Consider the following 27,592-nt stretch of genomic DNA (forward strand, 5'->3'; position numbering starts at 1 on the left):
TGGCCCTCCAAGTGAACTTGGCCTCAGGTTCCCACTCCTGGTTAGTATTGGTACATACTATCCCACTATGCTACAGTGCTGTGAGTTCTGGAAGAAGCTTGTACTTCTTCTATCACTTCCAAGCACATGACCCATCTTTGCTGAGGGCCTATTTGCATGCAGTGTGAAGATACACGAGCACAAAGCTCAGGGTGGGTTACTTTGCCCTGCTTGCCGGCACGCTGTATTAATCCATGAAAAGCTCAGTCCTAGTGCAGTTGGACTGCTTTTGTCTAGGACGATATAGCCTGTATGACACATATGCTACTAATGTGTATAAGTCAACACAGTTTCTTTCAAAATGAAAGTACAAGAAAAAAAAGTAGGAATAAAAAAAGGAGCCTCCTTAACCTGGCGAGATGGATATGGGCCGAGGAGTGATTTCTAATGCAGTCCTCAAGGTGGAGGGGGAAGAGGAATGTATGCAGGGAAGAGGGTGCCTTGCCAGGCACTGCAGGCACGGCTGACAATGGAGGTGGGAGCATGTGGCTGGGGGAGAGCCAGGGTGAAGTATAAAGCAGTGTTGAAGAGGCTCCAGAAACACCCATGAACGAGCAGCGGCACATGGCTTCTGGGAACCCTGCTTCAGCCTCTCAGCTACGCAGCCCCACGGTGGCTCCCCACCCTGGCATGCCCTCGAGGAGGTGACAGAAGGGTTGTTGGCAACGGTGTGCCCCTGTACTTCCTCTGCCCCTCTGATCCCCTTCACGGCTCCCAGCCTTGCTACAGCCAACTGCTGCCTTCAGCCCACCCCACCCCACCCCTAACAGCCAAGCAACCGCCACTGATGCTCTAGAGAGCCGCAGAGCTGGCTCTGGGACAACATGGAAAGCATCCTGGGGAGAAGTAGGCATGCTAGAAAGAACTGAGAACCACTGGTCTGTTAAATGCCCTGCATCTTTGGAGATCGAGGAGTTATGGTTACAGCAAGGCATTTATTTTTCTCTGGCAAATGAAATGTTTCACAGTCACACAAATTGCCCTGATCAGCAGTACCCAAATGGAACTGCGCTGAATCATTATTTTATAGGCATAATTTGCTCTCATTTAAGCTGGGCCAACTCCACTGAAAATAATTGATTTCAAATTATTTATTCTAGCTCTGCATTGTTTTAACAAGGACCTGAAACTGGCTCAAGAGAATGCTGTAACATACACAAAAAATATGTAACACAAAAATATATGTTTGCATCTAGGGCATTTACCAGCTAATGCTCTGGTTTATAGGCTGTGATAAAGAGTTTGGGAATCCTGAGATGTGACTGAGGACAACGCCATGAAACAAAGGGGCTGAGCAGATGGCTCTGCTAGTGCTACAGGAAAAGGCATAATATCAGGTTTATTTTTCCATAGCACTGTTGGAGCAGTAAGGTTAGCAAAACTCACTGTCAGTAGAAATATCTGGGCAGCCACAGGTCTTAAGTATAACCTTCCTGGTGATACAAGGACTCATGTAACAAGTAGGGAGGCAACAGTTTTACCACTGTGAATCTCTCCTATAACAGTGACACAGTATTACCATCAGCATGAACTTCTTCAGAAGTCTTTGTGAGTCACCAGCATATTTTACCCTTGGGATGTCCTTGAAATGGCCACCCCCATAGACTAAGGCAGATCAGCACGCGTGAGCCTTCTTTTCAGATTTTAATAGGCATCAAATGGATCAGTGGGCTCTTGAAGAGGACAGGAATGACCCTTAATCAAGCTTTTAAAATTATAATTATGGTAATTATAATATCTTATGATTTATCCATTGTCACTTAGGAGCACCATGGGGGAGAAGTCAAGCAACCCTTTCCTCTGCGCCGCACACACGTGTTTCTTTCCTTTTACCTTGATTGTTGGTATAAAGGCCGTGGTGAGGTACGAGCAGAGCCGAGGGGGCAGGGTCAGTTTGCTGATATCCTTGTCATCCCGCAGACAGCTAGCGATGGTCTGCTGGCACAGCAGTTGCAGACTGGAGACCCTGTGCTCGACTCTGACAACGTATAATGCAGGTCCGGAAGCCATCAGCAGGCGCGAATCCCTGTGACCCCAACAGATCGAGATGATGGGACGCTGCATGGAGAGGAAAAGGATACAACTTTAAAAGAGCCTGTACTTTCTCCAAAATGGTTGCACAGCAAGTGATCACATGAATTTAGCACTGATCATGTTACCCTAAATCTTCCAGAAACTTAAAAGTGCATACTACTGCCCACAAAAAGGGAGCAAAATATGAACATCTGAAATTATCAATAACAGCAGTTGATGTTTATACAGTGCTTTTTACTCACAAGGCTTAAAGCTCTTCACACAAGGAATTGTCTATCAAATTCACTACCTGGATAGGATACATGACTCCGACGTCACACTTAAAAAGCAGGATCTTTTGATGCCCTATCTAGATTATTTTTTCAGTCATCTAATCAATCCTCATCCACTGGTAATGGCTCACATTTTACAACTGAGAAGTTAAGTTATATGCCCAGAGACATTTAGTAAACTAGTGGACAAAACCCAGTCGGCTTTGTTGTCTTGCACTGAGTCTTCTGTTGCACAGTGTCTCTTTTGAACTATTCTCAGAGGAAGTGAACTGTGAAAGAGCACCAGGAACAAAAGAGAGAATGGCCTTTTGTCTTTTGCTTGTCTACACTCTGAAATGTCTAAAATTCATGACAGTAAAACCAGAAAGAGTCAGAGGCGACTGGTACTAAGTGTCAGAATGTGGAGCAGAATAACAATAAACAACTCAAACGCTGCTTTGGACATTATTCCCTGCTGCATGAACGTTAAGAGTTCATGTGAAAATACTGAGTAGTGCTTGCAAGGAGCTCTCTAATCTCTCTTCCTAAACCCCATCTTTTTCATGTAAAGCACCAGTCTGTTGTGACCTTTTATAGCCCTGCCACTATTACTTTTGCCCTTCATGAGTGTTAGCTGCATCCACCTGTCATTTCTTGCTTTCTGTGTTACAAAGCATCTCTATTTGCATACATACACATACTGTATGGAATTTCAATCCCATAGCTGCTACCTCTATACAAATAAACAACACAGAGTAAAGAAGAAACTCTCACTCCATGAAGAATACCGTGCAGCAGGCTGTAGTCTGTGAACTACAAAAAGGTTTATTCCTTCCTGTGAAGGGCTCCCTTCTTTTCACAATCTGTGACACTCAAAAGTTCAAGCAAACAGGTTTTTCATCTGAAGTATGAACTGTATTTACTGAAAGGTCAGGGTCTCTTTGGAATATCTTTGCTTTTCACAAGATGCACCAAACAAGAATTAACTATACAGAAGATAAGGGTCAAGGCAACATCAGTAGTAACTTTTATCCACTCCTCTCTAGTAATACAGTACCCAGGGTTAGATCAGCCCAGAAGTTACTGATCTAGTATGGGGAAAAAAGCTTTCCCTTCAGTTACAAATTCAAGATGCTTAAAGTGAGAAACTGGGACAAGATGTTTTTATGTGAATGATATGAAGCAAAATGCAGCTGGCACAGAACTGTATCAATGTCTATCATCAAGATAAAGGGTTGGATGAAACAACTTTTTCAGAGAAAAGATCTTTCTTCCTATGTCATCTTATGCTATATTTAAATCTCAAGGAAAATATTAGTTTTAAAGTGGGAGGAATGAAGAAGCTTCATTTTCATTACATCTAGGCACCACCACACACACACACACACACACACACTTCCACGGAGGCACAAACCTTCAGGCTGCCTGATATGCAAACAGAAAGCAGCAATATGTGAACCTTGTGATTTTCACAGTCATTGCTAAAGGCATTTTGTAGTGAAGAATTTCAAAAGAAATAAGAAATCCTCTGTATACCATCAATAATTATTACATGGCTTGTCATTAGCATGATCTGTGGGACAGAGCCTTAAATTTGATGAGTGATCAATTAAAGTATCCCTTACTGATTGGTATTTTCATGATTTGAGAGAGTGGCTCAGCCCTCATACTGCCTGGCAGTAATGAGACAGTTCAAGCTGCTTGCAAAATAAATGCAATTGAAAAGGCACTGACACAAGTTAGGTATCTGCCACATCTATTATATGGCAGTCTGAGAAAGGCACCAGTAGAAGTGACCCTGATTTCCCCAAAGGCTGAAACCCAGCATGGGTAGAACTATCTACCTGGGCGTTACTGTGGGATACAAACTGCATCCTTCTGTTCACCTTGCATCAACTAAAGCTTACCTATAAATACAGTGAAAACAAACAAGTATGTGACTTAGCACACAAATGTTTATTTATTGCATAGAGTTAAACACCGAAGAGAAGTCTAATATCTCAGCTATCATAATCCAATACAGCACATCCAGGTAGCCCTACCATGAAGTCTACTATTGCAGCTACTATAACCCAATATATCACACCCAGATAGGTCTCTGTTCATCCAAATAGAGTCAAATGAAACTAATTCTCTCCTCAGGTTACCACTGCATGCAGAGAACAGCAGAGATGCAGACAGCACCAGTGCAAGAAACTTTGCAATCTTAAACATATTCCCAAGAAACACATTTTTCAGAAGCTTTGAAACACTGAGTGAGACCTCTGGCAACACAGCACTGTGGAGCTGGGGAAGAGAAGAAAGTCAGAAGTCAAAAGACTTTGCCTCACTGCGTGATTTCACCACAGTTTCCCAATAGGCAACCATAGTTCAGCCATCTTGTAAACTTCTGAATGTCTGTTTCCTTTATATTCTATTTATGTATTTTTATGTAAACATGTAAGTGGGTGCATGTTTAAATACACATGCGCACATGCACTACCTACAAGTGTTCATAAATCACGACATTTCTACTCCTGCATTTGTACATTTAATCTCCCCACACATCTCACATTTTAATCTTAATATTTTCAATCTTATCAAAGAACGCTTTTACCATACTGGTTTGTTTTTGCTTACTGATTCACCAGACACACCTTGCCGCTGCCTTCTATGGAATGGTCAGTCCCCCAGTACTCCTCAAGCCTAATATCCAGCAACAATTCATTTACAGTGAAGGGCTAAGATTTAAGATAAGATTCAGGGAAAATCAGCCTGTCATTACAGGCTTGGAGAAATAAAAGATCACCCAAATGCCAGATCTGACCTGACCTTTGAATGTACTGCTCCAATAATATTTTTCAATAGCTACGCTTCCCATCCTTTCCCTTGAAGGACAAGGGATATGAATCAATTACTGCAGCAAGTCAGTTATGAGCTGGCCACAGCTTTCCTTCCAAACTCTGCTGAGAAAAAACAATTGAACTCCAATGCCCAATGCAAAAGTATTGCTCCTCATAAAGCATCCGCTTATTTGCATTGTTTAGCAAAAAAAGGAAGGAAAAAAGTTAATACCTGGATTACACCTGTTAGAAAAGGAACAAGCAGATTCTAGCACAGAAGAATTTTATTTTCCATGTTTGCACACTTGTTTTTTTCTGCTATGACCAAGGAAATGAAGCTACAAATAGAATGTCTAATGATAATTTCTAATCTCACTTTGCATATAAAAATCCCATCAGGTTTTGAAAAATTTCAGCACAAACTATAAATACTCGAATGAATCCCAGGGTTTAAATACAAACATGTAGGAAAAAAAAAATCCTCAAAAAACCCTTGAACTTCTATACATAGATAGGATTCAGCTCTATGACAATTATATATTAGAAATAATTGGCTAAACAGCAAAAAAAAAAGAGATGTTTTATCAGGAGAAATATTGACTGAAAACACATCTCAAAAAGTGGCCAACAAGGAGCTCTTTTGCCATTTTTTTCAGAGTGGGCTTGAAAATCAGCTACATCTACTTAAATTTGTACCTCCCAGCTGGGCTGTCAACTCCCCTTAAAAAAAGCACGCAGGAATGGATATTCCTGCTCAAGCTCTGTGGTTGCTTCTTATAATTCACTCATCTGTCTCTCTTACAGGGGAGAACATAATTTATATACCTTTCATCACTTGTATGCAGTTCAGTCAACGAAAACACTGTTCAAGCTGATTCTTGCTGCCTGCCTTGAGCTCAGAAATCCTGAGCCATGGGGCTTGCCTGCTGCTTGCACTAATCCCTTGTCTGCTGGCACTGGGAGTCCCACTGGTAATGAAATAAAAATGGTATTCCAGGGCAGAAAGCCCAGCAACAAGCAGGATTTTTCTCAGCAGAAAGAACCCAACTGCAAAACAGTATCTAGTGAATGGTAAGTAAAAATCTGATGCACTTTGCCTATTTGCTCTCACTTTAGACTGCTGGCCTGGAGACACACATTTTTCCCTCTGCTTTTCTCAGAGAGAAGCTGGAAGGTGAAATGGCTGCAATGCCCACCCGGCTCTTGTGAATCGCTTGTGCACACCTCTGTACTGCCACAGCATTCATGGATGGCTGCTGGAAAGCAACATAACTTCTTCATTCTTCTGTTCCCCATATTTACAGTGGCAATAATATTAACTAGTAAGAATTGATGGTGATAAAAGCAATAAAGACTATTGATGTGGTCAGAAATTACACTGCTGTGGCCTTATATGATTTTTCATGCAGTGAAGTCTTATTCTGTTTGCAGATGTTTCTTATATCCTCTCTGCTTCTACAGTATTCTTTTTTTTAAGATTTCAATACAGCAATGAGATTCCATTTTAGCAGAATGAGTCTTTGCTTAGACAAGTGTCTCCATTTCCCAGTCCTGATTATGATCCATTCCTGCAGCAGGCAGAGAGGAGCTTATGGCCTATATGGAAAATATCACGGTCCTTATTGATAACCTGAAGAATGTTTCACCAGCTAGTTCTAAGCTGTTGCTCTTGTTTCTCTTTCTGTAAGAAAATAAACTCTTCTTGAAGCTTTGTTGTCATCCAATAACAACTAAATAGGATTAATTTCAGGCAATATAAATGAAAGGCAACAATAATTCAGAAGCAACAAACCTGAACGTTCTATGCGAAATAAATGAAGACAAAGTAAGCAAGGTCAGCTCAGCTGAGTAACATAAAAGGCAGCCTCTACTCTCAAAGCCTTTTGATCTGAATTTAACCTAAAATTACAACCTCCTTCTCAGGCCTTAGTAAAATAGCTTTTACACAACTACCAGGTTTCTGCTGGATCACATAATCTTAAATCTATCCATTCAGATGCCGGGACATTTCCAGCAGAGAAGCAGCCCATGAAATGCTGTGAAGGCTGCTGCTGACAGCTGCAGGTTTAGAGCAAGTGGGTCTTCTTCTCAAAGACACCTGGAAGCCTCTCCCATAAAGATTTAGCCTTTGGTACACCAGTTTGAATTAGAGTTTAAAAATATTACACTGATAAAAATGTGATTACAGTTTTTCTGCATCTAATCTTGTTGCTTGTACAACTGATTCTGGAACATGCGAGGCTTAGTTCACTCTTACCCTTATTCTTCATTGCGGTTGAGGTTTAATCTGTTCTTACATCAGTTACACAGTGGTATAAAATCATAAGCTAATGTAAATTTACTGTAGACTTATAGGTGCATAGATGAGATCAGCATCAGGGTTTCTAAATCCACATTCTTGTTCCCCTGGTCCTCTCTGGGACATATAAAAAAGAAAATTTTGAAAAGTGAAGAAGGAACCAAAACATAAGCCACAACTCTGAACCATTAGACAGAAAGATTTCACAGGTTTGTTAAAGTTGGCAGTTAGGTAATTTTGAAGTGATCCTGTCAGAGACTCGTCTGTTTAAAGTTCAAATGGGAAGATGTGGAGCAGCTGTATCCACTCAGAAGCGACAGCAGGTACAGTTAGTTGATTTAGTAAAGACCTGTCTGCACATCAGATGAGAAATTCTGAAGTGACAGAACTGGGTTGCAGCATTTCCGGTAAACAATTTTAGCAAGACTGAAAAACAGTCTTGAATGAGTTGATTATTCTCATCCCTGCTTGATGCCAGGGAAACGTTTTGAGTATTTAACAAATAATGTAAGAAAGTAACATTCTTCCGATAAAAAAAATTATGACCAGCAGGGCAGCCTGCTATTGTAATCTCATTTTTAAGTGTTGAAAAAGCAGGACCATGAAAAAACTGCCGGCTAAAAGAACTGGGCACATTTTTGGTACATCAGGTTGGTGTTCGTGTACATAAGGGTGAGTGTAGTAAGAGCTAAATTTTACAGAAATTAATAGTATATTTTTGAATAGTTATCAGCTAATCAACAGCCTTTAAGACACACTCTTTGTATAAAATAAATAACCAGTATCGACTCTGTGGAGTCACGGTATGTACCCAGTTTTCACAGAACTGCTTCCAATAAGATAAAAGTCTGGTGTGACTTTCTGAAGTCCCTTCTGAAATATTTTCATCATTCTTTCAAGGTTCAAACCAGTCTGATTCTGTGCAGCAGAAGTTCAATATTTGCCCTACCCTTACCAATGCTTTTTCAGCTCTTTCCACTATATTCTGCGAATATATTCTTGCAGCATGTCAGGGTGGCAGGCTGAAGCTCCAGAGCAGGGAACAAGAGAGACTGTTACACTATGCCAACCCCACCACTCTGTTTATGAATGTTGTTCTTCATGCAAAGCTACTGCATTCATTTGGATACTTCTCAACAAGTGTGGTGTCCCTACCTAAGGTTTTATAGTCTGCAAACTAGGTTTAAGAACTATATAATCCTACACTGAAGGTAAGAGCTTAAGAGAGTTAATCAAATGAGACAGAGGATGCCAAAACCATACTAAAGCTGGAGAAGTTGGCACATAAAACACCTTGAAGGGATCCATGACTGTTCCATCAAGATGAGTAACCTGCAGTACCCAAGTCTATTCTGCCTTGGGGTTTGCAGTGACTTTAGGTTAGGTAACGTTCCAGCCAAGTTGCATATAAATCCTACATAAGTTTTAGACTGAGTTTTGTTATAAACAATAAAATCTCTTGTTTCCTGAATATCCTACCAAAGACAGGACAGACAAACAGCAGAAACAAAACCAGTTCAAGATATTATAGTGATAAAATTTTCAGACGTCTGCTTTATCAAAGAATTGGGACAGAGGACCACATGGAAAATCAGTTTTGCACCTGTATATGTTCCTTGCTGCTCTACTTTTTTTGACCTTTATATTCAGAACAATGCTTATTTAGAATAAATGTGCTTTTCCAGTCACACATTTGCTTGCTTCAGAAGAAGCAGTTTTAGCAGAAGAGTTTGAGATGAGGAAATTCTTTTCTTTTCTTCAATTCTTTTCTTCAATAACCAGTGACTAATTTTATAAAATCCCATTACAAGGCTGATTCTTATGGTACAGAAAACTAATTAATTTACTCTGATGAATTTGTCATCAGACAAATTACTGGGACCACTAACTCACTGTGTTGTCTTTGCATAAACATATTTGGAGCAGAGGTACAGCATAACAAAAGTTACTAGCAACTTTTTTGGAACAGCAGTTTTTATCTGGTTTTGTTAGTAAACCAAATACTTAGCAATGTTCTAGCATACCTGTCACTTAGCTGGTAATACCGCTAGACCAGCATTCAAATACATGGAAGCATAAAGTCCACATGAGCAGATACAGATGTCCTTCTGAAAGAACCCTCACTTCCTCCTGCAGCTGAGTAAATATGAATTTAAATGCACTAAATAAAGAGAATAAACACTGACTAATAAGAAGAGTGTCTCTAATTTTAGGCAGGTTTATGGACACAGTTTTTAAATAAACATAAATATGTCAGTTTGAATGTTATTTCCCAAGGAAATGAGACTCCATGATTGTGCTATTAAGTGGTGGTTGCCACCCCCTGACTCCCCCATCCCTCACGTCCAACCTGGCTTACAACTTCTGAAGCTGTTGGCCTTTCATCTGAAGTTGACAATGGGGGAAGAAATCTCCATGATATCAAAATGCTGCAACTTCAGTGAAAATTAGCAGTTGGAAAGAGCAGAGAGGCTCATGTTAGTATTTTCGCTATGAGAAATACTGTAGTATGAACTTGGCAGTTACCTGTTCTGTATGACTTGTCAGTGGCCCTATAAGTATATAATGGCAGAATAATTAGCCCTCACACCAGCCACAGCATGTGCTTTCTCCCAGCTGATTAGGCAGAAAGAAAGAAGAGCTGAAAATAGGAAAAGAAGTTGAAACCATATAGGGAGAATGAGAGGAGATGAAGGTATTTAAACGAAGGAGAATTTGAGGTTACTGGGAACAAAGCAGTAAGAGAAGAGCCTGCACGCGCGCGCACACACACACACACACACACACACCTTGAGGCAACCTGATCCCATAGGTTCTGATGCTCAAACCACAATTTGATTTCACAGCTTGGCACTGGACTGTTACACTGGTTCAACAGCTAACATGGACATACTGTAGTAACAGAATATTTGCTTTTCACCTGGTCTGGGAATAAGCAACACTTGTATAAATACGTTTTCTCCCGAATTGATCCAGAGAGGAAAGGGCTGTGCTACTTTGCTGAAAGGGCTGTGTTTAAGACAATAGAGCTGTGTATATGGGTAAGTCCTTTAGGTACCTAAATCAGCATTAGATGTCGCTGTACGTATTTATGTTGGCTTTAGAGACCATTACTTTATACATTACAAAACTAAAAAATTCTATCTAAATTAGAGTGCTAACGTTAATAAGCACAGGTTAATGCTAAATATAAGCAAACACAAAAGCTTAGCAGCTGGTTTACTACGTCATCCTTTTGTATCCATCCCAGATCAGGGTACTGAAAAAAAAAAATGATAATAAATGGTATCATCATTAAACATAATTAAGTAAATACATCTATAGCATTTTCCTCCACTTTCAGATTTCAAAGCTATTATAAATTAAGTTTCACTAATAACAGTCAGAAATCAGAATGGATTCATCCCTATTCTGCAGAAAATGAAATAAACTGTAGAGAGACATTCAGCTGGGTTCTGAAATACCAGCAAAGACCTATGAAGTATGTTGTGCTCCTAAGCAGCACACAGAACGTGTGTTGACATTTACTTGTCAAGTAACGTGACTGAGGTTACAGTGGAAGTCTGTATAGAAGGTGGGAACAGAAACAAGACTTTCTGATTCATCCTTCTCCATCTGATGCCATAAAAAGTAAAATATTGCATCAGATCAACTGATTGTACATTAGAAAATTACAGCAATAACAAAGAGAGAATAATCTTGCAGTTATGATACTGGACGTGGAATATTGTTGTCCAGCTCCTGGCTCTGCTATAACATCAAGCAAGTTATCTAGTGTTTTCTCCCCAGTCGCTTACCCATAAACCAACAGAATTTCCTTTTTCTATCTTGCCCAATGATTTTGGGAAACAGGCTGTTTCTCAGTATATATTTTCACAATACCTAGCACAGTGGGCCTTAGAATCAGATGCACTCTTGGATGTCTGTCTTAATGCAAACAATATTTACAATGCATTTTAATCTATATTATATTTTAGAATGTGTTCAGGACATTTTACAACCGTTTTCACATTGCAGGTCTATACCAATGAGCTAATGTGGGAAAAACATGTCAGCAAAGCATTGAGAACTTAAAAAATACCTCCTACCTGCACAGGTGTCTCCAGAGTGTAGATATGTTCCCCGCGCACATTGTAGAACTTGACAAGTGCGCTTTTCAACAGGGAACCATTGCTGAGGTCAACCAGCTGGCTTTGCTTCTCCATGCCTGCTACTGCAAGTAGGTCTCCTTGTGTACACCACTGCACCACCACATCTGAAATCACAAAGACGGTTTGCAATAATCACTGATTAGAATCAGTAGGACCAGCATTTCCAGATGCTGTAAAGTGACTTGAACAGCTAAATCATGCTCTCAAAAGTTACTTAAGTACTTATCATTGAAATAGTAGCAAATATGCCGCATACGCACTTCCGAGAAGGACTCTTTTTACTTTGTAAACTGCAAAAAATGTGTTAAAACCATCCATTTTTCTCTCTATGGTGAGCCTATAATGTAATCAGTGGTTGCTCCTAAGTACCTAAGGACAAGAATTTATCAGAGATGTTAAAACTGATGTGGAAGATCCTATGCACATCCTTGGGGTAAGTAAGTGGAATCACGTTAACGCGCAGATAAATAATCTCACTAAGGGAGCAGCAAAGAGTATTTGTCTGGAAAGGCCTACAGTGCAAAAAAGCAGCGTATCTGGCAATGGCTCATATTCTTGCTGGCTGTGAAATAACTTTTAGCATAACTCAAGCTAGAGTTATAGTTTAGTATAACATCAAAATAAAAAGACTTTTGGATTTTTCTCCATATATACATATGGCCTGCATGTCATAGGTTTTCTTTTGACACTTGACTTGTGAAAATCTACTCATTTGTCTAGCATGAGTTTGCCAGAAGCACACAGGGATTACTTAGTCTCTCATGTACATGAATATGAATATACGTATCGGTTACTTCTCCTACAGGCACCTCATGATGAGGAACGCCCACAGCTTAATTGGGGGATGCTAATTTCAAACCCTTATATCCTCCAGCTCTTTGTCACACTTCAAGAGCACTAAAACAGTATTTTGGGTTTCTACTTGTGTTTCAGAGGCAGATTTGTATGTGCAAGGAATACCGAGCTAGTCTTTAAACCTTTTTACTCTTAAACCAGAGGTGAAAGGCAGCTATTTTGTGCTGAGACAAAGTGAAGGTAAAGACAAAACTTTTGTGCTCTGGGATGCTCAATCTGCCAAGAACCTTTTGAAGAAATTTGTGGGCGAGAAACTATCTTCAAATGAAGAAGCAGGAGAGAAATGAGAGTTGGCAGGAAGGATCTCAAAATTGTTTCAAGTTGTCAACTTGTCATTTTCAGAGACTTTTATGTGCAATTTAAAATGGTTTTGTATTATTTCAACTTTCTGATATTTCTCATGGGAATTATGCTTCTGTACATATCAGAGGTAAGACGCATATTCCTCAAGATAATTTTTTCACAGCTAGGCACTGTATGCCTTTTCTTTTCTCCTAGTCCTCAGCCCTCTAAGTAATCTACAGTGGGATTTAATTCATCTTTCTCAGAGAATATAACGATAGGCAGGTTAGAAATCAATAAGGCATGCTGATCAACTCCACTTTTGGTAGCTGGTTTAACTAAACAATTACCAAAGTGAAAAAAAAATCTCCTTTGGATACATGTCTTCAGATAAAACCTTCAGTCAATCCCCATACCGAGAGGAAGAGGAGCGGTTACTGCATCCAGGAGTTTTCTTTCTCTCAAAACTCATAGAATTAGGGTGCTGCAAAGGCAGCGAAGGGCTGGACGTGGGCTGCAGCATCCCCCTGGGACAGCACGGCTCTACAGCATGCTGCACTGCACATGGAGTCTTCAATGACTATCGAACCTTGATGTACAATAGCTCAGCTGATAACTAGGTCTCAGCACAAGCACAGAGATAAGAAATCAGAGGATGTTTCATCTAGGGTAACAGTCTGCAAATGAATCAGGGGATCAGAGCCATCCCTGAAAACTACTTGCCAGCCACTACAGGCATGTGTATCAACAAACTTTGAAGAGAGAGCACTCTAAATGTGCCATAGCTCTACAGGTAGCAGTTGTAGCTAACTAGTACCACCAGTAAGTAGATGCACTTCAGCAGTTCTGCAGGTAGCAGTGCACTGAGAATCACAGAGATAAAAAGCATAAAGAAAGGAAGGATACAAATGAACAGTTCAGGACCTCCACTAGAACTGATAAAACTTCTAGGAGTGTTCAAGCTGGATGAAAAGAACTGGTATTTGGGTATCTCATTCAACAGCAAATGTTCTTCTGCATCAATTTAATATGAATATTCCCAGTAAAATGACAGCTATGCAAAGCTAGTAGAACAGCAAAAATATATCGGTATTGCTTGAAATAGTTTTATAGTTGCCTGCTTTAAAAATACTTTCAGTGTGCTGCTCATCCAGCAGCCCATAAAGACAAGGGCATCTGCTGCAGAGACCACAAAGCAATACTTACAGATTTCAAACAGAAACACATTAATTAAGACTTATACACAATACTAAAGACCATCCACTCTCAGCAGAATACCAAGTGGCTGGAGAGGATGGAGACCTTGAACTGGGTGCTTTTGCACATTCTTGCATGTGATAACAACCAGTAAAATTATAGTCACTTGAAAAAAAATTTTGATAAGAAGGTACAGAAAATGTTTACATCTATATGACAGTTATATCTAAAACACTTTCCACTGTACAATGGCTAGCTTCAAAACAACAGTGATGTCCCAATCACCTTTCTCTCTCTGTCTCATACATACTCCCAATCCAGTAAGATGTTGCACATTCTTCTACTGATGTCTGTGATGTAGTCCAGTTTACAATTCATAAAAAATATTTCTACTGTAGCTTGCACATTAGTATTTTGCCAGAGGAGGGTGATGTAATTAAGGGATCTTTTTTCCATTAGTGAAAGTTAATGGGGAAAGAGAAACAGGACAGACATCCTCAGCAAGACAGAGCCATGCAACTCTAAACAGAGAATAAGATGGAGTTTGTTTCTCCTACTGTTTCTAGCTGAAAGCTAGACTAGATGACAACTCAAGACTACCTCCTATTCTATCTACTATAATTCTGTGGAGATGCTGGGCACACCCCTCGGTGGATCTCACAAGAGCTTCTCTAAATTGGTTCCAGTTTCCCAGACTTTAGGCGTCCTTTCAGCTGAAGAAGTTTTCTGGATCATAGGGTTACCCCAGGATGCTACATTTTGACAGCCATGTGCTTCTTGTTTTGACACAGATGGAAGCAGGAAAAGAAACCTCAAAGGTGATTTTTTTAATCTCCTAAGACTACCCTACATAGTGGATCACCCCAAAACTACTAGGCTGGTGTTAGGGCAACTTTTCACAAAAAATATCCCAGTGTTACAGAACAGCTAAGAGTCTGCTGTAACAGCTTGCTTTAATTTTTTTTCATCTAATATAAAACTAACTTACCTCTGGAGATGAAAAAGAATCAATGGAACCTATATTTAAGTATGTGCTTATTTGCCACAGTGAATTAAAACTTTTCTCCAGGCAAAGCACTGTAAATTGTACTGAGAGTACTGGCAAAGTAAAGGACTTTTTGATAGGTAAGAACAGTAAAAATTTCCATGTGAATTAAAGATTTTACATGGAATATTGATCGTACAAACATTCATGCACATCACTTAGCAAGATGTATAGTAATTAATCAGTGGAATTTTCCTTCTCTCAGAATAACTTGCCTCTTGAAAATTAATAATTCTAGCACATTTTCAAAATTTGTGGGAGTCAAAGCAGCATTGTGATTCATACCCGATTACCAAAAGCATAGGAGGAGACCTTGTGAATTAAAGATGGAAAGGAAGTGTTACATAGCAGAGGCATTCACACAAAGAAGCATAAACGTATTAGCACATTCAGCTGAAAACCAGAAAACAGAGCAATTGCTCTACAAAACTGCCATGAAAACATGATCTCAAAAATGGAAACATTTTTTCAAAACACAAAAACTCTATCAGCCAACTGCTGCTCTTTCACCAGCAGGTGTCACTGCTGGAAATGGCAATAACAACGGCCAAGTGCTTGCTGGGTTAGGAGAGACAATCGCAAAACCATAACCTATACACACATCATTAAAAAGACAAGAAAAACAGAGCAAAGGGAGGGGGTGAAATGGTTTCCTTTTGTACCTTTCAACCCTGAGCGGATGATAGTAGGAGACAAGTCGTCATAATTGTTCATTAAACTGATGTCTCCCGATGTGAAGCTGACAGTAAGTAGTGGTTTGGTGTTCTGCACCGGCACTGGATACGCAGCTGGTCCATCTGCAAAAACAAGGCTCTGGAGTGAGCAAAAGGCAAACAACCAGAAGTAATTACATCCAGGCTGAAATGCACTGTACTTCAGCCTACCACCATCAGGAGTGGTTCCAAGCCTCAAACTCTACCTGCTTATTTCTGCAACATCTATGGGCAAAAGCAAAGCAGGTTTAGCTAGTTCGCTTGTTTCCTTTTGTGAAACCCCAACGTTTTCACTTTGTGAATTTTTACTGCAGTATATCCAATGTGATTTATGCATATGCTATTATGTTATACAGTGGTGGTTTTCAATCCTTCTCCATTGTCAACTCCCTGAAGTGTCTACAAATTGAAAACCACTGCTTTGGAAGGCTTCCTTGGGACCCAAGTTGAAAACCAGTGTAAACAACAACATAATCACATTAAAAGCTATTTGTTAGATACACTTTCTGCTTGGGCAAGTGTTGGGGACTCCTCCTGAAATCACATAAAGACATTCTAAGAACTTCTAAGAGAACACACTGACCTTTCACAAATTACTGTATTCTAAAAGTTAAGAGCTAGGCAGCAGCATGTAAAGTTACTTGCCATCCTGCATAACAGGATCCAATGCACTCAAAGGTAGAGAGGAGCCCCAATGGAACACCTGGCTTTAAAAACCATTTCTGCAAAGTCTCTGCTCCTCTGGGCTTGTTTTTCAGCATTCACTGAAATTCCCTTGTTCAAATACTTCATGACCAATATCACCATCTGTACCGTTCACTGTTTAACTCTTTTTGTTTACAGTTTCTGACAGGAGATGCTGCTGGCCCCTGCTAAAGTGCCTCTCAAGGTCCAGCCAGCAACTTTTAAGTCAACCAAAATGGCAGAGTGAGTTAAGAGTGGTATTGCTTCCTCAACTTGTAAAAAAGCTGATCAGAAAGCATTTTGGAGAGAGATGTCTAGTAATTAGCATCTCTGTGTGTATAAAATTTAATAAGAAAAACCCATCAAACTTCCAGTCCTTCCTACATGTCTGTGTGAGTCAAAGGCTTGTCACCTTTGAGAGGTTTATGCTGCATCTGCTCTAAAGAAAACACATCATGTTTGGGTAATCATCAAAATAGGCTTGCAGGCTTGTTACAAGTCCACCCCCCTGCCCTGACTGACTCAGAAAAAGCTAGCTCATTCGGATCATTTAAGTTCTCATGTGTGTACTCTGCAACTTTACCATCCTCCAGCTGGAACATCAGTGTTTTAAAAAAAAAAAAGAAAAAACAATTTAATGCTGTTCTCTGTCTTGCTTTAGAAGCTTGCTAGGAGATTTGAAGTTTGTTTCTTTCCTACTAAGGTAAGAAATCTCACCCAGTACCAAAAGTGAGGCATGAAAGCCAAAACAAAACTCAGTTTCAAAAGATGCTAACATTTTACCAGATGGTCACATTATCTTCTATCATTATTTGTTAAATACATATGCTTATTATATTGACATATATACACACGATTCTGGAAAAGGTACATTTTTTTGATGGAATCCCAATTAGAGTTAAAATTGTGAGAGTCCTCAATTCAGTGGTTCAGATCTAAGATGCAAATTCAGAATTATTTCTAGCTAATATGTATTTAAATTTTTCATTGTACAATCACTGTTATATTAATTTAGTTCTTTAGTTCAGATTTTATGCACTGGAAAACAGAAACAGCTTACCTAGATCTTATAGACTCATCAACAGCATTAACAACAAATATTAGCATTACTTGAATAAGAAGGATGGGGCTGACTGTGCATAGATACCTAGGCCTTCTAGGTCTTTGCTATTGATGATTTCCAAAGAGTTTAAAACCAAAACATTTCACCCAATGAGTTATATTTATACTTAATGGGAGGGAAGGATTTCTTCCTGACCCTCAAACTGGCAAAGTGCTCTGAAGCATGGGAATTAGTAACTCCAGACAGCTCCAGTCGCTCTTCTTCTACCCTGTGTAATTGCAGGAAATATTTTTCATTTCCAATCCTTCTACGGAATTTATTGGGCTCTTTATATCAGGACTATCAAGGATGGGACTATAATGATGAGCATTACAGAAATCCTATGAAACAGAGATAAAATTAAAGATGTAGTACTTTCCACGATGTCTAGTACTGGTGTCTTTTCACACGAATCTATATAACAACGCATTAACTTCTGTGCACTCTGACTACCTCCGTACATATGGACCGTTGCAACACCTCACATCTGCTTATCAGTGAAACCTGATACGCCCCTTTCTAGTGTTTTTCACTCACCCTCACTAAAAACTTTGAGCTTTGTGCTGTTATCTCATTTGTGCAAACGGAGGCAGAGCAGCACAGATGAGGTACGACCTGCAGCAAGCCACACAGCGAGGCTGGTGGCAGAGCTGGGGACAAACCCACTGCCCCGTACCAGCTCTCTGCTCCAACCCCCATGCTACCTCCACAGGAATGTGCCATCTCTCGGCCTCTACCAGCTTGAAACTGCGGCCATCCTGCTGTTGTAGTAGAGCATGACAACTCCCTGGTGTTGGAAATGTCTTTGTGAACACTTGCAAAGCTGAAACAGAAGGACGTGCGCACAACACTACCTTGTGGCGGGGAATAGTCGTCGGAGTCCGTGTCACTCTCGCTGCTGTCCTCCACCAGGAAGCTGGGGTAGTTCCAGGACATGCTGAGGATGCCATCTGACTCATGAAGGAGCACATGGGCCAGCATTCGGCCATGGCAGTCCATGACGATAACCTGTCCATCAGCAGTGCCAAACAGTACCTGGAAATAACACAACAGCCCTCAGGCCCACCAAACGTCAGCCACTGGACCCTCCTTCAAACGCATCTTGTAATTAACTAGCTACGCTGGAAATTAATTGAAAGCAAAGCAGTCAGGGATGTGAAATGGTGCCACAATAGGGCACCGCAACCAAAGATGTATATGAAGAATGAAGTTAAAGCAGCAGGATCTAGAGGTAAGTGCCTAAAATCTGTGAGCAAGTAATGTTTCACGGTGGGGTGCGTTTTGTTCACTTTAATATGAACCATTACACTTTATTTGAACTTGGCCATTACTGCAACTAAAGCGAGCTGGCAGAAGGGCTACCACAGATTCTGCAGTATTCTTGGGTTATACAGAAACTTCTAAAATTGGTGGCAGAAACCAAGGTATGCATCAGTCGTAACAACATCAAAAGGCACAGCTGACAAAAGTGAGGTCTTAGCAGAGATTTCAAACAGCTTGTGAGAACTAGAAAGCTGAACAGAGGAGGACAGGTTATTCAGTTGATGAGCTGAAAGAAGTGGGAGAATGTCTTCCAAAAACAGAGGCGAAAAGCTATATGATCAGTCAATTGGAAGTAGATTATTATAGCCCAAGAGGAAGGCAATATGTTACACATTCAGGAAGAGATGAAGAAGAGCTTCTACCCACCGTTTCAAATACAAAGTGGATAATGCAAGTTTTTTTCTTGCCCCTATACAACTCCATAGCTGATGCGCACTGACTGAAGTCAGACTGACTGGAACCTACAATTTCTTTTTTATAAGCATTTTCTGTCTTGAGGCTTTTAGCAAGTTAAGATCCTGCATATTTGATGAATTTTAGAAAAACATCAGGAAATAGGGATTAATAAATCCACAAAACAATAAATGCATTAGCCAAGGCTGCTGCTGCTATCACGTAATTCCATATGAGGCAAATATGTTTTAAAGCAAGTTTAAAGGCACTCATCAACTTGAAAACTAGCCAGCATTAAAAATGAAGCTAAAAGGAAGGTCAAATCTTATACTCGCCTTTCAGTCTACCACCTATTTCCAGTGCTTGTAAATTTAAGATTGTAACAATTATATGCTCAGATCAAAAATTCATCTAGCCTTGTATCTTACCACTAACAGTGGTCAAGTATTTGGGGAAGAGTAAAAGAACAGGATGCACTGAGCAGGCACCTCCCCTGCACACTCACGTAGCTTCCAGCAAAAAATACTCCCTCTTCTTTGATAACTGATAATTCCACTTGGTAACCTTTACCGCTTAACACTAAAAGAAATATAGAATAATTGTTCCTTACTTACATTCTCAACATCGGTCACAATTTTATAGACCTCTATTATCTAATCCCTTAACCACCTTTTTTCCAAGCTGAAGAATCATAGGCTACTTCGGATCTCCCTGTGCAGTTGTTGTTCAAAGCCTCCAATCACCCTTGTTGACCTCTGCTGTCAGAGGTCTTCCTTTCTATCTTCCTTCTGAGATGTCATGCCAGACTTGCAGCATTCGAACTGTGTATTGTATCAGACTTACGCAATAGTACTCACCTAGGAAGTAATTGTCATGGATGCACTTTTAAAAGTTTCAGAAAGGAAGCATGGCTTCAAAGGTCTCAGTCAAAAATAAGAAGTACTAGAATTTTTTCTATGATCAAGGTGATGCTCAGGAAACACAGAAGGTTGTAAACCAGAATAGCAGTTTAGCAGAGGAACTCCAGTGAAGTCATTAAAATCTTAAGAAAATCAATGGAGTTGTTTCACATTATCAGAAGCAATGAAAAAAACTATCTGGCTGCATTAACTGTCATCATTACAAGTTACAAATATTGTTGTGTTAAATAGCTGCTAGGTTAAAACAGTGGCTAAAGTTTGCTACAAGCCTCAGATTGCTATTTTTAGACCTAAAAGCAAGAACTTGACCTTTGTTCATCTCGCACTCCCTTCTTTTGTGGTCCTTTATTCTACTCTTCTTCCACTTGTATCATCCCATCTCCTTTCTCACTGTTCATTATTTCAACTGTTTTTACATGCATGATCAGTGCACAGCCACTTTCACGGTTGTCCTGGTTTTAGCTGGGATAGAGTTAATTGTCTTCCTAGTAGCTGGTACAGTGCTATGTTTTTGAGCTAGGTATGAGAAGAGTGTTGATAACACTGATGTTTTCAGTTGTTGCTAAGTAGTGTTTAGCCTAAAGTCAAGGATTTTTCAGCTTCTCATGCCCAGCCAGTGAGAAAGCTGGAGGGGCACAAGAAGTTGGGACAGGACACAGCCAGGGCAGCTGACCCAAACTGGCCAACGGTGTATTCCATACCATGGGACGTCACATCTGGTATAGGAACTGGGGGGAGTGGGGGTGGGGAATCGCCGCTCGGGGACTAGCTGGGTGTTGGTCGGCGGGTGGTGAGCAATTGCCCTGCACATCATTTGTACATTCCAATCCTTTTATTATTGCTGTTGTCTTTTTATTAGTGTTATCATTATCATTATTAGTTTCTTCTTTTCTGTTCTATTAAACCATTCTTATCGCAACCCACGAGTTTTACTTCTTGTCCTGATTTTCTCCCCCATCCCACTGGATGGGGGGGAGTGAGTGAGCGGCTGCGTGATGCTTAGTTGCTGGCTGGGGTTAAACCACGACAACAGTCTACTTTCAGAACATAACCACTCTCTTTCAGATCTCTACAGAACAAACATCTTCTACAAAGCCAAAATCCTACTGGTTGTCATTGCTAGCTTCTCAGACCACTTGCAGCCTACTCTATAGATTAGTTTTTTACCAGTCTCCTAGGAGTTTTATAACTGCAAAATACCCAGACAGAGGAGGTGAAACTCTCTATTGTTTCTGAAAATAGCTGTATAAGAGTTCTGCCTCCTAAAATCCTGTAGAAACACTTTACAATTGGGCAGGAACAAAATGTTGGGACTCATCACCCAGAGTTCAGTCTCATCTCAATCTGAAGCTAATTCTTTCAAGTAGCACTGCCCCCAATTCATTTAAAATTACAAAGTTCTACAGTAATTTCCAATTCAGTTCAGAACAGCTGCATGTGGGCATCTTAATTCTTGCACTGGAACCTGAGAGAGCTCTTTAGCAACCTAGAAATGTCAGAGGGCACTCTTCATCTCTTTAGCCCGGCCACAGGTTTCAAGGAGCAGCTTTAAGTTTTGGGGTTATTGTAGCAATACAAGCTTTAAGATGAAAGCATTTATCAGGCTGATAGTCCCGCTGGCTGAACTCCTGCTGAAGCTGTAAAAATGCCTAATGGTGTTTTCATCCATAACATTACTCAAGTTATAAATGCCACACTCAAGCTACTTATGTCAGATGAATAAAACTCTCTTGACCTTCAGAAAAAAGGTTTAGCCACAGGGTATGCCCGAAGGATCCAACAGAGAAATGAAAAGGTTGCATTTTAGCTGCCTAAATTCATATTTTTCAGGTATTCGCAGATCTAGGAGGTCTGAGGGAATTTGGTAAGAGGTAATGAACAAGTTACAGTGGTTTGTTAACCCCTGAATACAAAAGCTAAATGATAATAATAGTAATTTAAAAAAAAAATCCCAAGTCCTTATTTTGAAGTTGTTCTTTGGCCCCTTGTTCTGTTCCTCTACTCGTCTCATCTCCTCTTCTTTCATACTGTTCATTATTTCAACTGTTTTTACATGCATTACCACTTGCAGAATTGCATTTGTAGAACTATGCATAATCTGATAACAAAATACCTAAAATCACCCAATATATTCAAAGTGTGAGTCAGTTACACAACATAAATACAGTATTTCTTTTCAAAACATATCAAACGTAATGAATCCTGCACTACAGTGAAGCTGCAGCTGATGAAAGGTCATACAAATGCTGAGCAGTCTCCAACAGTGCCCTGATGCTGTATGCTTTGAAGGGAAAACTGTGATAAACAGCATTGGGATAATTCACACACAGTTTTCTAAGCGTACCAAGAGCTGAAAGTTGGGTTCAGTCCTGAAATACAACTGTCTGCATTCTCCATGAAACCCAAGCTTGTGGTGATTCCTATTTATGCTAGCAAATCCAAATACCTGAAAAACACCCTCCCCTGAAATCTGCTGACCTCTTAGCCTCTGTGGTAACTTGTGATGAGTTTCACAAGCTAGTTTTGGTAAATAAAAAGGTTTTTCATCTAAAGATTTTTTCAACTAAAAACAGTTGTTAAACCATTATCCATGCAACTATCATTTAAGACTGCAATCCCATTAAATGCCAAGATTTCAAAGACTCTTCAATTAGCAGTCTGAAATATACCAATTCCTAAAAGACATGTGGTAATCAAAAGATGGGGTATTCTGCTCTTAAGTATTCATCTCCTGAGGAGATGAATATTAGAACAGCCAAGAAGCTAAAAAATTCAGTCCGAGGAACAACTTGAACCTGTTCAGTGACTTTGCTATGTGTGGATCTGTTATGCTGAACTGTCGCTGTTCCTGTAAGATCTGTTGTGATGCTGTAATGCGTCTGGACCAGATACAGTACTAGCAGAAAATGCTTCGGCAGCACCGAGATCAACAGAGCTACAATGGAGTGACCAAAGCCCTGGTGCACTGAAGGTCCAGCTCAGGAGGCCCACTACTTTGTAAGAGAACTGTAATTTACTAACAGTGATGTCGTTTTAACACAAAACACATTTCGTTGCTATTTAATTTGGTTTAATGTAAGAACATTGAACTCATCAACAGTAAGAATGCTCAAGCTTTATGTTAATTTGAATATACTAGCCCAGTAGGAAAGGGGGAGATCCTGCCATGTCACTACATCTGATTATATGCAGTAGCTGAGAAAATTAAATTGTTATGATGTATAGACTTAAGTCAATGAGGCTGTGGTGACTTACATCTGCAGGGAACCTAGCCACTGTACATTCCTGCATCTTTGCCTGTCCTCATTGCCAAAGAAGTTTTCCAGAACTACAGTCACTTTGACTTTTATAATAACTGAGGATAAACCAATCCCAGCAATAATGTATTCAAGGACTTGATGTATATACAAAGGGTAAAAGATGGAATTACTTCCAGTCTCATGTCTTGATTGTACAAACTGAACAGTCAATACTGTTACAGAAAGATATTGATAAAATAAGATGCTCCCTTCATGACATTTAGTACTAACACTGAAGGTTTCTCATGCTGCTGGTTAAACAAAACTCCCACGAAATCTGATCAATACATTTTCAGAACATGGGTTGTCATTCTGTATCAGTGCAACGACTGAGCCTTTGACTGAAGCTCAAGTTGCAGTATTAGAAGGTGGACTTGCTATAGCTACTGGAAGAAATATAAAGCCATTGGAGGCTACTTCAAGATAGCACTTTTAAAGTGAGAGACTCCAGTATTGTGATGCTAGAAGGCTGGAAAAGGAACATCTATCTACTTTACTGCTGTTGGCCCAGGATTTTTAATAGAACCTCTCTGACTTTTTACAAAGAACATGCATCTGACAACTGAGGGAAGCAAAACAACTCACACATTCTGCTAATAAAAACAGCATTGAAAATTAATCTAGTAAACTCCATCCTAGCATAATTTGATTATTTAAAAACCAAATTTTTCACAGAAAGACAGAGCTTGCCTTGTAGGACTATGCAAGGTGCATTAACAGATTGCAATTAAATTCCTGAATACACTGAAATGTTCTGAAAATTAATGTCATCTGTCATGAAATCTCAGGTGCTCTAATCTTCCCTAAGCTGTGACTAGGCTGACAGTAACTCTACTGAGCAATTTCTCGAGTTATATCTCTTCCTTCTCCCATAGGATAGGTGGCAGCTGGAAGGACAAAGTGACCACACAAATTTTTTCCAGGAAGTGACTGATCACATTAGAAAGGCAAAGGGTTAGATGTGTCCTAGAAGATGCTTACTGGACCCATTTGGCAAACTGAGCTCTACTGAAATATTCAAGCCTTCTACAGCCCTAAGTAATACAAATAACTGTATGTAACCTGTAAATGTTGCTATCTCACAATAGTAAATATTTTAAACAGAAGTATTTTAGAATTAAAAGTAATTTAAAATATAGCGTGACACAAAGGCAAACCCACTGTCCCCATTTTTATAATGAAAACTGACTACTTAGTCTTCCCCTTTGTGGACTGATTCCTGGCCAGTTCTTCTTCCTGCACTGCTAATCCATCCAAACACAGTAAGTAAAATACATATTGTTATAATATGCTGGGGTTTCTACACATGCCAAATCATTCATGCAGAGGATATATCCCCACTACGCCAAAGCACACATGCAGGTATTTCTGTCAGGAAATCCTAAGGGAGGGCCTATTCGCACTGGAATGTGTTGACTTTTTCAGAACCAAATACACCATTTTGCCTATTTTTTTCTACCCGTCACTTTTAATGACACACGCAAAGACTTCTGAGAGACTAGTGAATCATGATCTCCCTCTGGAAGAAATGTCCTACCTAGGTCTTTTCAGACCAGTTTACAGGTGTTTTGTGATTCCATGTTCCGTTTTTGCTTTAACCAGTTGCAAGGTGCAGATGTAAAGCTTATTTGCACATTTCTTGAATGTTCCTAACCCCTTTTCTAAATGTATTGCAGGAAAATAGTGCTGCCCTTCAAGACGTAGGACAGAGAAGTGATTGTTTCTGCTAGCAGCTAAACTAGCTCATATTCAAGATCCTTCATGATCTTTGGGTGTACCAGTTGGACAGAAGGACTTGCTGCATTTCAAACTAACCTGTTCCAGGACCTCCTTTTAATTTCCTCAGACTCAGTGAGGAATCTCTTAACCATGAAGTAGTAGCCCAGGGCAGAAATCTCATCAGCATCATGTGATGAGGTAAACTGTGAATATCTCATGAAAACTTATGCTTTTGGTTTTTAACATTCTCCAGGGTTGTACTTCCAAAGTTTGAAGGATTCCTTTTCCACCTACCCACTTTGCAAACCTTGCTCTTTTAGCATTCTGTTTTACTCTTTGCCTTCGCGGTACCTTTGTGTTTGGCACACACATCTGCTGAAACCTTGCTGCCATTTTACCAGGTAGTATGAATGCTGCCACTAACAACTTACCCTGTACCTCTGCATTTGCAGGCGCCTTGTCTGACGTTCTGTTTCACTGACATTCCCCTTTGCAAAGTTTAGACCTCTCTCTACGCTTTCTCCCTCAGCCTCCTCCCTCATCTCCCCCGCAAAGGAAAAAGTCAGCACTGTACCTCAGAAATTATGTTCTGCAAAAATGCTAATAAGGCCAACTGCGTTTGCATTGCCAGAAGATGCTAAGCAGTTCAAGGAAGCTGAATTAGTTCTGTTTGCCCTGATTTAGCCATCTGGACAAACATTAATATTCATGATAGGAACAGCCTTCACAGTCATCACCATAATGCCATCATACTAATAGAGATAAAGCTATTTTGCTGATCCAAAATTAACTGAACTATAAACTGATTAATATACAAAATGATGGATCCACCTTCTATTTATGCAGCTAGGCTTCGCAACATAGGAACTACTTGGAAAATTATTCCTTTAAATAAATTCATTCATTAGCCTAACAAAAAAATGCCAGTCTTGCAAAGGCTGAGTTACAACATTTTTCAGTCCATTTAGTTGCGGTACTAGCATTTTGGATTCCTTGTGCTCTTCTTGTTTACTGTTTCTCCATCACAATGCAAGAGACACTGCGGCAGCTGCCTCTTAGGATACATTAAAAAGTGAAAGTTTGTTTTTTTCTCAGTGTGATATTTCTGGCTTTCCTTCTTTATACCTCAAAATGTAAAGTGAAAGAGAGACAACCAGAGAGAGGGAGACAGCTGCTCTCCTGCTGAATACTTTTTTTTTTCCATTAAAAATTCAACTGCTATAAAGTGATTTCTTGAACTGACACAAAAAGAGACATCACTACAATTCACACACAAGTTCAGGGGGAAAGTACTAGGTTTTCTTTGACTGCCTTTATGTCTGAAAAAAGATGAGAAAAGTTTTTGTTTCCTTTGGACATGAGGAGTTACCGGCCCCACACATGGATGATACACCACAAGATCATCCAGCTAACTGCATATATACACAGCAGTGAAATTCTCATTCAAGACCATTAATGCTTTCAAAAGCAGCACTGGTTTAGTTACCTACTTTCAGGCTTGTTCCTTCTCTCTCTCACAAAGTCCATAGGGTCTAGATAACTGTTACAAAGCCCTCAAATGAGCAGACAAAGTAAATACATTGGAGATCTTGGTGACAAATCCATTTAACAAATATTTAAATACTAAAACCTGGGGATCGAAACCACACTGGCTTTATCTCTTTCTAAAATAGTATAACATAGCTGAATGACTGTAAATGAGATACAGTCTTGCACGCTGTTTCAGGAGTCAAAAATGTAAGTAGTCTTAAAACCAGGTTCTCAAGCTATACAACTACTCTGGACATGTGGGGATGGAAGCAATTGTCCAGGAGAAGATAATGTTATTTGCAAGTATTCTGGCAGATCACAGAAAGACTGATTATTATATGTCCCTGTAATTATACCTGGACTAATTCTGACTTGTGTGTTTCCAGGCACACACATTTCTATATTCTTTCCTGACTCTTGAGACATTTTTCAAGAAAGCATCCTGTAACAATTAGATTTTTAAGACAAAAGAGTTGCCCTTCTATATAACAATTAACAATAAATTAACAATATGCCTCCGTTTACTTTAGACATGGAAAAGAGTTGTGTGTTTTTTTTAAACTTGTGCCAGGTTTCAAATCACATTTGAAGTGGTATGCAAAATGAACAAAAAGCCAGCAGCTGGAACACCTTCTACAGAACATGTTCTGTAGCTTTTAACATGGACAGGACTCCGAGCCTGGACCACTGAGCTCCCACAGCAGAAGTACTCTGGAATGCTCTTCAAGCAGTGCCATTTTCTGTTTTCTCACTAAACTCTGCCAGGCAAGTGCACACATGTGTATGAAAACACATATTCTTCACATAAATCCAATTATATATAGCAACAAAAACAACTATTTGGTGCTATTAGGTGGGAAAATGCAATCAGTTTTACCAACAACCACTCAATCAGGCAAAGAAGTCAACTGATACACTTGGCAGTCTCCTGCAT

The 27,592-nt window shown here is 39.8% G+C and overlaps 1 protein-coding gene across 2 annotated transcripts in view; it reads right to left on the reverse strand.

The window, feature by feature from the left end:
- The window catches only part of TULP4 (TUB like protein 4), a 161,947-nt gene that overhangs the window by 22,458 nt on the left and 111,897 nt on the right, over nucleotides 1-27,592 (reverse strand). For both annotated transcript variants that reach the window (XM_075035904.1, XM_075035905.1), the window contains exons 5-8: nucleotides 18,329-18,509; nucleotides 15,638-15,772; nucleotides 11,534-11,700; nucleotides 1,873-2,097 (exon numbers count right to left, since the gene is read on the reverse strand). In XM_075035904.1, the coding sequence (XP_074892005.1) occupies nucleotides 1,873-2,097; nucleotides 11,534-11,700; nucleotides 15,638-15,772; nucleotides 18,329-18,509 (708 nt within the window). The remainder of the gene's footprint in view (nucleotides 1-1,872; nucleotides 2,098-11,533; nucleotides 11,701-15,637; nucleotides 15,773-18,328; nucleotides 18,510-27,592) is intronic.

This window comes from Buteo buteo, chromosome 9 (assembly GCF_964188355.1).
Source record: "Buteo buteo chromosome 9, bButBut1.hap1.1, whole genome shotgun sequence".
Taxonomy (NCBI): Eukaryota; Metazoa; Chordata; class Aves; order Accipitriformes; family Accipitridae; genus Buteo; species Buteo buteo.